Genomic DNA, 11,412 nt, shown 5'->3' on the forward strand with positions numbered 1-11,412 from the left:
CTCTTCTTCAGGTCTAGAATACATGTAATATGTGTTAACTACTTACACTAAACAATCTGTTCCACCCTGTATTTAGTTGTGACACCCTGAATACATTTCCCAGACATGAAGAAGAGTTCTGCGTAAGCTCAAAAGCTTGTCTCTCCCACCAACGGAAGTTGGTTCCATGAAAGATGTTACCTCACCCACCTTGTTTCTCCAATGTAGAGTTGAACAGGCACAATACATTATTCCTCTTTTTAAAATGAATACTGAACACATAGGATACAAATTCACCGGAGATAGAAAAAAATTTCTTGTTGAAAAAAGGAAAAAATATTCCACAAAATTACCTCATCCACCTTGTCTCTCTAATATCCTAGGACTGACTCATCTACCGCAACACTGCATATAAAATTTTAGACATTTTCCCTCATTTGGTCTAAATTTCAAAATTTTCCAACCAGCTCCAGCATTCACTGAAATATTTATAACAAATGTTACAAAATGTGTCTTCTTCTACATAAAATTGATATATTTCTAAGGGACAATTGTAACAATTCTATATACCAGCATAACCAAGCAACAGATGGGATCAAACTGGGAAATTTGAATCCAAATCTGGATTTCAAACCCCTTAAGTATGGGTGTATTTGATTGTTGTGGCCCATTATGAGCCCATTTGCAAAATTCTGATCCAAACCTGGATACAAACTTTTAATACTCTCAAAGAGACCATGGGAGAGGAGAAGGAGTTTCTGTCTGGACTTTGTGTTTTAGAACATTTCTAGAACAGAATACATGACTACAATGGTGTCTTTTTGAAACATAAAATACATCTGAATATAAAACACACTTGTTCCTAAAGCTTCTTACCTCACTTACTGCTTCTGATTGTTTCTTCACATTTATATTTACTGGTGTCTCATATATGCTTGTGAATGTGTTGTTTTTTGGGTTATGTCTACAAAAGAAAGTGTAATGGGAAATTAGAAATGTATGTTATTGACCACCAGAAAGATAGGTTTTCTTTTTAGTTTGATATTTCTTAAAAACACTGAACAAACCTGTCCCCCACCCCAACATGACTATTGGGTTACACACAAGTTATTGTTTTATGGAGTAGGTGCCTACAACTAAATTAATTTTAATGATCATATCATATCAATGCTGTGTTTCTAATAACAAAAGAGAATAATAGAATAAAAAACAACTGTCATCTCTTCCTTTCAAATGAAAATTTGACAGGAATTGATCATTATGAAATAAAAAACTTTCAGAAAAAACCCTCCCTCTAAAATCTGCATTTTACATATTTTTCTGGCTACTAAGTGAATTCACATCTTGTTAACTCTTAATCGCCGATACAGAAATCACAGTATAGTCACAATAGTTTACTTTTCTAAATACTTCAAATGACACTTATTTTGGTGTCTTTTAAGCTACAAGACGACATGACAAATGTGGAAATGTTACATATGAGGTCAGATTCTGATCTCATCTGCCAGTGCTGCCCATATTAATCCAGAGTAATTCCACTGAAGTATCATGGAATCATAAAATATTAGGATTGGACGAGACCTCAGGAGGTCATCGAGTCCAATCCCCTGCTCAAAGCAAGACCAACACCAACTAAATCAGTAGAGTTATTCTGGTTTCACACCACAGTATGTGAGACCAGAATCTGTCCCAAACATACTCTTCTAATGAATTATGGTAACTTAAATTTTACACCATGATTATTTTTTTATAAGGAAACACACTTACGCTTGACAGTAAGGCTTTTTCTGATAGCTGATAAAGTTATTTACAGTTAGCATCATCTTGCAGACTTCACAGTGAAAACAGGCTTTGTGCCATGTCTAGAATTCCAAAAGATAAAAATATAGTGAAAGTTACTTGTATTTCATATTGTATTATTCTAGTGATTTTAAACAGCAATATTGATCCCTTCTATCCATATAATTAATAACCATTTCCCACTGTGTGAATGAACATGTACTAAATAGATCTATTGTCATTTCGAATTTGTTTGTTGTTTTTAATTTTTTTCCAACAAACTTTTATAATGAAGTTCATCTCAGTTCTGAAATCCAGTAGGAATAAAGAATGTACAGTCTGGGGAGCTTTGGCTGTGTCTTCAGTGGAAGCAGGATTAGGCCCAAAAGTAAAGTACCAATGCATATGTTTATTAACGTTCAAAATGACCAAGATAGAGAATGTCTACTGACCTGATCTATACAGTTAATCTTCTCAGCAGAGTAAACCCCAAAGCCGCATCTAGCACAAGGCTGCACATTCATCTTGAAATCAACAGAGTGAAGAATATATATATCTATATATACACAAAAGGTTCAAAGACTATGAAGATGACTTTCCAGTCTGTATGTAACACACTCCAAACAGCCCAATCAAGCCCTTTTGCTCTGCAGTCAAGGATCACATTAAAGTTCTGAATCGAAGTGTCTCACTCCCTTTTGCTGACCTTCTGCTTCGAAGTCAGCTGCTGACTGGCTTTTAAAGCTGCCAGTTACTAAGAGGGGTTATTTTGGCAACTGGGTAAGTACGTACAGAAGGGGAGCTCTCAGTGACATCTTTCTCTAAATAGAAGAGTGAACTCATAGAAAAGAATCATGTTCATGTGAATGATAGAAACTGGTCATTCAGTTTCTAGGCTTTGCAGTTTAATACTAGTTGTCATAACCCCAGGATGGAGCTAATGGTATCAACAGTACCATTATCAAATTAGTAGGTAGCTGGTCACCTCCATGTGGGGTATATGAGCTCACTAAGGGATAGTCTGTCCCTTTAGGAACAGCCCTGTGTAAGGTAGCTGTGCCACCCCAGAAGTTCAGAGAAAAAACTTTAACTCAGAGATTCACAATTTCTTCTGTGCTCCCCATTTGCTCCTGCTACATCGCAGACCATAGCAAATTACTTCCCCTTAACCCAACTCACCTGCACTTGGTGGGCTGTGGGGAGGCAAAGCCAATACCACGCTCATTCTCTGCCCCTCTTCTCCTTCTATTGCTTCTGCCATTGAGATACAGGGAGGCCCCACATGGGATTGGGGGAAGCCTTTTATTTCAAAGAATTCCAAGCATTAACAAACGGGACACTTGGCCTATCAACCACAAAAGAGCAGTCACAAAGCAGCTATTTAATAATGTACCGCATCAGCAGAGCAGTGTAGATCAGAAAGTGAAAAATGCCTCATCCAAATGAAACTATGGAAGAATGTGAATAGGTAAACTGTCACTCCTAACACTGGAGGTTACCAATCCTACTCTTACAAAAGATACCATGGAATTTTTCACAACTGCAAGTGGTCAGGGCCTAAATTTTACATCTCACCTGAATTACAGAACCTCCAACAGCAGTGTCCCTTAATAATGGGACATTGCTAGGTACTTTCCTCTAGAGTAAACTACAATCTATTGAATCCCCAACACCACTCTCCTTAGCAGTTAGGTACTATAAGGAAGCCTCCTATCCAATTCCTGATGATACCCAACTCTGCTTAACTTATTACTTTTACTGAATGCTAACAGTGTACTAGCACTGTATAAAAAATGGAGTTGACAAAGTGCCTGCTCTGAAGAGACACAGTAGTAAGCACTATGGCCCCAATTGTACAAAGACTTACTCATGTGGTTAATTTTAAGCACTGTGAATAGTCCTGTTGACTATGTGTAAGTCTTCACAGGATTAGGGCCTATGCTTGGTACTAAATATTAACAGGATGAGCCCTTTGGTCTCAATACTGCTTCCACTGAAGTCAAGGAATGAGAGTTGAGTTCTTATACCCAGAGTATATCAGGTACACAAAAGACTAAGAGGACAGTACATTTGGGATTGGCTCTGTTGGGTTCCTGGGTATAATGCAGTAGGATGGTAAAAGGCCTAATCACCTAAGCTGCTGCATGCTGAATACGTTGGAATGATGAGGAAAGTCTACTGGAGCCAAGATAATAGCCCTAGTTACATCACAGCTAGAAAATCTAATATAATAATATTATTAAATAACTCACTTGAGGTTCTTCTGTCCAGGAGAGGAGATGACAATGGCCATTGCAGCAATGGTATTGCTTATATTCATATTATGTATTTTTAATTACTGCGAAAGCAGCCAAAGCCATGGATGGGGTTGAAGTAAAAATTATAAGAATAAATAAAAATAAATGTTTTAACTACTTTTAAACAGTGGCCTAGAATTGGAAGAATGAAACAGGACTGAGTCCAGTCTGGCATTTCCAGTTCTTGTTGGAGTTCCTTAGGGTATGTCTACACTACGAGAGTAGTTCGATTTTACTTAAAGCGAATTTGTGGAACCGATATTACAAAGTCGAACGTGTGTATCCACATTAAGGACAGTAATTCGACTTTGTGAGTCCACACTAACGGGGCAAGCGTCGACATTGGAAGCGGTGCACTGTGGGTAGCTATCCCACAGTTCCCGCAGTCCCCACTGCCCATTGGAATTCTGGGTCGAGCCCCCAATGCCTGCTGGGGCAAAAAAATGTGTCGAGGGTGGTTTTGGGTAACTGTCGTCATTCAACCCTCACTCCCGCCCTCCCTCCATGAAAGCGCCGGCGGGCAATCAGTTCGCGCACTTTTCTGGTGATTGACAGCGCGGACGCCACAGCACTGCGAGCATGGAGCCCGCTGCGATCATCGCTGCAGTTATGGCCGTTGTCAACACCTCGCGCCTTATCATGCACCTTTTTCAGAGGCAGATGCTGAGAAATCGGGCGAGGAGGCTACGGCAGCGCGGTGAGGACATTAAGTCTGAGAGGGGCACAGACCTCTCACAAAGCACTGTCCCCTGCCCTGAAGCGCAAGGACACCCGGATGCGAGCAGCCCTGACTGTCCAGAAGCGAGTGGCCATAGCCCTCTGGAAGCTTGCAACACCAGACAGCTACTGGTCAGTTGCGAATCAATTTGGAGTGGGCAAATCTACCGTTGGGATTGCTGTGATGCAAGTAGCCAACGCAATCGTTGAGCTACTGCTCTCAAATGTAGTGACCCTGGGAAACGTGCAGGTGATCACAGTTGGCTTTGCTGTGATGGGATTCCCAAAGTGCGGTGGGGCTATAGATGGAACTCACATCCCTATCCTGGGACCGGCCCACCAGGCCAGCCAGTACATTAACCGAAAGGGCTACTTTTCAATGGTGCTGCAAGCACTGGTGGACCATAGGGGACGTTTTACCAACATCAACGCCGGATGGCCGGGCAAGGTTCATGACGCTCACGTTTTCAGGAACTCTGGTCTGTTTAGACGGCTGCAGGAAGGTATTTACTTCCCGGACCACAAAATAACTCTTGGGGATGTGGAGATGCCTATAGTGATCCTCGGGGACCCAGCCTACCCGCTAATGCCCTGGCTCATGAAGCCCTATACAGGTGCCCTGGACAGTGAAAAAGAACTCTTCAACTACCGGCTGAGCAAGTGCAGAATGGTGGTGGAGTGTGCTTTTGGATGTCTGAAGGGGAGATGGAGAAGCTTACTGACTCGCTCTGATCTCAGCGAAACCAATATCCCCATTGTTATTGCAGCTTGCTGTGTGCTCCACAATCTCTGTGAGAGCAAGGGGGAGACGTTTATGGCGGGGTGGGAGGTTGAGGCAAATCGCCTGGCTGCTGATTACGCCCAACCAAACACCCGGGCGATTAGAAGAGCCCAGCGGGACGCGCTGTGCATCCGGGAAGCTTTGAAAGCTAGGTTCCAGAGTGAGCAGGGTAACCTGTGACTATTACGTTTGTTTAAACAGAAACTGAACCTGCCCCCGTTTCTTTACCCAGTTAATGTTGACTATCCTCTCCAGTTACCAACCTCCTTCCCCACCTTCCAACACACCTTTAAAAATAAAATAAATGAAACTTTGTTCATTAACACTGTTTTCTTTATTAAGGATTTCGCGGTAAAGGGTTGAAACTGGGACGCAGACTGTGGTGGGGAGCGGGTGTAGTGATGGAAAGGACGCTTCTAAACGCGAGGAATGACAGGCTCCTGCTCCTAGAGCGGTCCGCAGTGGTGGACTGGTTGTTTCAATGGAGCCTGCCACCCCTCCTTTTCGGGACTCTGTGTGTGGGGGCTATGTGACTTTGTGGCTGGGGGGGCGGTTACAGATCCCCTGCTGCGTGGCTCTGTCTTCCAGGCTAAGGACCGCTGCATAAGATCTGTAACCGCCCTCCCCCACCACAAACTCACATAGCCCTCCCACACAGAACATAAAAACCACCTCCCAGACTGACCAGTGTGCCTAGTGACTGCAACGTGTGTGTGACCTTCTGCTGAACCTGCCCCCATGTCTGTACCCTGGTAAAGGTGACTGTGCTCTCCAATTACCAAGCCCCTTAACCCCCCTTCAAACACACTGTCCTCTAAAAGAACCTGATGGAAACAGTAATTAACAGAAATGTATTTTTTATTAAGAACTACACAGTTAGGGGATGAAACTGGGACGGGGGCTTGGGTGAGGTGCATTTGGAGGGAAGGAAAGGACGTATCAAATCTTTGGGAATGAGAGCCTTCTGCAATTTGAGCAGTCTGCAGGGGTGGAGTGACTGTTTTCACGGCCCCCGCCGCCCCTCCTTCTTGGGACTTTGGGTGAGGGGGTATGGGACTTTGTGGCGGGGGGGGGGGGGCGGTTAGAGATAGAATGCAGCGGGGCTCTGTCCTCCTGCCTCCGGTCCTGCAGAACATCTACAAGGCGCCAGAGCGTGTCCGTTTGCTCCCTCATTAGTCCAAGCAGCATTTGAGTCGCCTGCTGGTCTTCCTGCCGCCACCTGTCCTCCCGTTCGCTGTGTGATTGCTGGTATTGTGACATGTTCTCCCTCCACTGGGTCTGCTGTGCCACCTCGGCTCGGGAACAGACCATACGTTCTGAGAACATCTCGTCCTGTGTCCTTTTCTTTCGCCGCCTGATCTGCGCCAGCCTCTGGGAGCGGGATGCCGGGGTAGCTCGGGAGACGCTCGCAGCTGTGGGATGGGAAAAAGGGAGTGAATTACTCAAAAAGATACATTTTTGCAAACAGTGAATATAGTCTTTCTCTGTGAACAAGACCATGCACAGTACCTATCACATGTGCACTCAGTACAAGGTCGAATTTTCTGTCTTCACCTTGAGTGCCTGGGGTCTTCCTGTACAGATCACACAAGCGGGGCCGGACAACGGAATTCTGCTAGCAGGTGGCCATGGTAAGCCGTAGACTTTTGGTTGCTTAAAGCTTAATTTACAGCAGTGCCCTCCTTTCACGTTCCAAGCAATGCTCCTAGCATTGGCAAGTTCCTGCTGCCGGCGATCCGGCCGGCATGAACTCTGCCCCGTCCCACCCCCGTCGCGGCTGTCCCCGGGAAAGATCCCTGCATCCTGCTGGCGAACCGCTCAGCAGGAACGGTTCGCCTCCCCGTCCCCACCACGTGGCTGGGCTCGGGAAAGATCCTTGCACGCTGCCGGAGAACCGCTCAGCATGAACAGTTCGCCTCCCCGCCCCCACCGTGTGGCTGTAAACCGCCGGTTACAGTTATTTAAAGGAACAGGCAATCAGTCCCCATACTAAAATTCCCCTAATTCAAAGCAGGTCACCACGAGTGATATCACTCTGATGAGGATTACGGAGGCAGAGAAAGACCGCATGCTGCGTGAATGCCAGCAAACACCAGGGCCGTATGCCGCCATGCTTTGCCAGGCAATGATACCGGAGTACCTGCTGCTAGCCTGGCGCGGAAAAGTTTCCTACCATGGAGGAGGCAATAAGGCCGCTCTCCCCAGGAACCTGATGCAAAGGCTTTCACATTACCTCCAGGAGAGCTTCGTGGAGATGTCCCAGGAGGATTTCTACTCTATCCCCAGACATGTTAACAGACTTTTCCAGTAGCTGCACTGGCAAGGACTAAAAAGTTAAGCGCCTAGGGCAAACTAATCATTAAAAACCCATTGCTCACATACCATGCCTATTCTATTCAAAATAAATGTTTAAAACACTTACCTACTGATATTTCCCCTGATTCACGGTCCGGGTTACCACCTTGGGAGGGTTGGTAGGGGATCTCCGTGAGGGTGATGAAGAGATCCTGGCTGTCGGGGAAATCAGCGTTGAAAGCGCTGTCGACTGCCTCGTCCTCCTCATCTCCTTCCTCATCTTCCCCGTCCGTGAACAGCTCCGAGGAAGCGGCCGTCGACAATACCCCATCGTCAGAGTCCACGGACAGTGGTGGGGTAGTGGTGGCGGCCGCACCTAGAATGGAATGCAGTGCCTCGTAGAAACGGCATGTCTGGGGCTGAGATCCGGAGCGTCCGTTTGACTCCTTGGTCTTCTGGTACGCTTGTCTCAGCTCCTTGATTTTTACACGGCACTGCGTTGCATCCCGGCTGTATCCTCTCTTCGTCATGGCTTTTGAGATCTTCTCGTAGATCTTCGCATTCCGTCTTTTCGATCACAGCTCCGAAAGCACGGACTCATCGCCCCACACAGCGATCAGATCCAAGACTTCCCGATCAGTCCATGCTGGGGCCCTCTTTCTATTCTGAGATTGCATGGTCACCTCTGCTGGAGAGCTCTGCATCGTTGCCAGTGCTGCTGAGCTCGCCACGATGTCCAAACAGGAAATGAGATTCAAACTGCCCAGACAGGAAAAGGAATTCAAATTTTCCCGGGGCTTTTCCTGTGTGGCTGGTCAGAGCATCCGAGCTCGGACTGCTGTCCAGAGCGTCAACAGAGTGGTGCACTGTGGGATAGCTCCCGGAGCTATTAGCGTCGAATTCCGTCCACACTAACCCTAATTCGACATGGCCATGTCGAATTTAGCGCTACTCCCCTCGTCGTGGTGGAGTACAGAAATCGATTTAAAGAGACCTCTATGTCGAAATAAATAGCTTCGTGGTGTGGACGGGTGCAGGGTTAATTCGAATTAACGCTGCTAAATTCGACATAACCTCCTAGTGTAGACCAGGCCTTAGAGGGGTGCTGCTCTCTATTCGTTGACTTCATTGCCCTTCTGTTTTGGTGTAAGGCCACCAAGTTTTCACACCTGCATGTTAAAATCGGGGATACAGATTATGCTGTGCATCTAGGATTTTTTATCTAGATAATCAATTTTTAACCATTTAAGGCTTTGATCCTGCAATGTGGGTTGCACCTGCAGATCTATGCATGTCACAGGGGTTTTAAATTATTTTACCACTGTAATTTATTCTGCAGGGTACACTTTTTACTTTGTAATCATCTGGCAGTGGGTCCTTTACTGTAGAAAAAAATTGCTTAGCTATGTGAATTTTACCAAATGAAAAAGGATTTGAACAAAAAACATGCTTATTAGAAACAAAAATTGAGCTGTTCCAAGTAAAACCAAACCTGTTTCCTAGCAACAGCCTTGCTTTTAGAAGAGGGTGTTACCAAGTTTTGTGATTTTATCACAAGTCTTGTGGTATTTGGGGTCTTTCTAAAACCCTAGCTCATGAAGTCATATGAATACATGAGAAGCTCAGCTTTAAAAAAAAATATTCCAGGTATTGCAGGTATGGAGAAAACCTTAAAAATGTGACCTAAATGCAGTGTTGATTTTATTGGGGTCTCACAAATTTTAGAAAGACAAGGTCAGTGAGGTAAGTCTCTTTTATTTGACCTTCTGTTGGTGAGAAAGATAAGCTTTTGAGCTTACACAGTGACCTGTTAAGACCCCAGCAGTCATAAGGAGTTAGTTCAGTCAGTTACAAAATTTTTACGTTTTCTTAAAGGCCCATCTACTGGAACCATGAGACTCTCAGCTTTCATTTAAAAAAGAAATAGGTTTCTAACCCTCATGGTTGTAGAGAAACACTTGAACATATGAAGCAAACACAGCTCAAAGATTCAAAAGCTAGAAGAGAAAGACACCCCCCCGCCCCACACACACACACATTATTTTAAAGACATCTCACGATTTGTAAGCCACTCTCATGACTTTTAGGGCCAGACTCCTGATTGCCGAACATTTGGACTTGGCAATACTGTGTTCACACCCTAATTGTTAAGAAACCAGAAGGGAATGAAAAAGAAACTCCAAGGGACTATGAATTTGTTTTTTTTTTCAACCCCTCCCCCTCATGATTGTTAAACCAAGCTCAGGATTTTGGGTGGCCGGACACAGGATTTTGAAGGCTGGGGGTTGGCAAGAGGGCAAAGAGATTTTAAAAGATTCCCTTCTCAGGGCTCCAATGTCGCAAAATATCGAGAAGGTGGCAAATTTCCGCACCAAATTCTGGCACCGAGGAGTGTCTGTGGGGCGCAGGGCTCCCCATAGGGGTGATGGGGGGCAGGTTTGGGGAGCTTCGCCTCGCCCCTTCTTGCGCTAGGGGGGCCGTCAGGAGTTCGATCCCCACCCCCGTGCCCCTCAGGGGCGGGATAGGGGGCAGCGCCTCCCGCAAGGAGGCGGGGCTCGGATCTGCCCCTGAGCCGGAAGAGCGGCCGCAGCTGCCCGCCCGGCAGAGGGCGGGCCTGGGTCCCGTCACTTTTGCTTTCGCTTTGCCCCGTACGGTCCGAGGGCACAGCGCTGACGGGACCGGGACCGGGACCGGGGCAGACACAGGGGAGGACGGCGCAAGGTCAGTGCCCTGGCTAGGCAAGCGCCCCCCGCAACGATCCCCGTCTGACCCCCCTTCCTCCTCCGCGGCGTGTCCGGCCCTCCGATCCCCTTCTCCCATCCCTGCTCCCAGCCGGGCTGCTCCTCTCCCCCGTACCGGACCCCAGCTCCATCCCCCTTGTCTCCCCTTCCTTCCACCCACCCCTTACCTCCCCCACCCCTCAAACCTCCTGCCACCCCTGTTCCCAGCCTGACCCTCTCCCCAGTACCGAACCCAGCTCCATCCCCCTTGTCTCCCCTCCCTTCCTTCCACCCACCCCTTACCTCACCCTCCCCACAAACCTCCTGCCACCCCTGTTCCCAGCCTGACCCTCTCCCCAGTACCGAACCCAGCTCCATCCCCCTTGTCTCCCCTCCCTTCCTTCCACCCACCCCTTACCTCACCCTCCCCACAAACCTCCTGCCACCCCTGTTCCCAGCCTGACCCTCTCCCCAGTCCCGAACCCAGCTCCATCCCCCTTGTCTCCCCTCCCTTCCTTCCACCCACCCCTTACCTCACCCTCCCCACAAACCTCCTGCCACCCCTGTTCCCAGCCTGACCCTCTCCCCAGTACCGAACCCAGCTCCATCCCCCTTGTCTCCCCTCCCTTCCTTCCACCCACCCCTTACCTCACCCTCCCCACAAACCTCCTGCCACCCCTGTTCCCAGCCTGACCCTCTCCCCAGTACCGAACCCAGCTCCATCCCCCTTGTCTCCCCTCCCTTCCTTCCACCCACCCCCTACCTCACCCTCCCCAGAAACCTCCTGCCACCCCTCTCCCCAGTACCGAACCCAGCTCCATCCCCCTTGTCTCCCCTCCCTTCC

General features: G+C 47.2%; 1 protein-coding gene across 1 annotated transcript in view; it reads right to left on the minus strand.

The window, feature by feature from the left end:
• Positions 1-2,282, minus strand: part of NRAP (nebulin related anchoring protein) — a 64,078-nt gene extending 61,796 nt beyond the window's left edge. The window contains exons 1-3 of the mRNA XM_065407202.1: positions 2,211-2,282; positions 1,747-1,841; positions 856-943 (exon numbers count right to left, since the gene is read on the minus strand). Coding sequence (XP_065263274.1) covers positions 856-943; positions 1,747-1,841; positions 2,211-2,282 — 255 coding nt within the window. The remainder of the gene's footprint in view (positions 1-855; positions 944-1,746; positions 1,842-2,210) is intronic.
• Positions 2,283-11,412: the final 9,130 nt, after the last annotated feature.

The sequence above is a fragment of the Emys orbicularis genome, chromosome 7 (genome assembly GCF_028017835.1).
Source record: "Emys orbicularis isolate rEmyOrb1 chromosome 7, rEmyOrb1.hap1, whole genome shotgun sequence".
Taxonomy (NCBI): Eukaryota; Metazoa; Chordata; order Testudines; family Emydidae; genus Emys; species Emys orbicularis.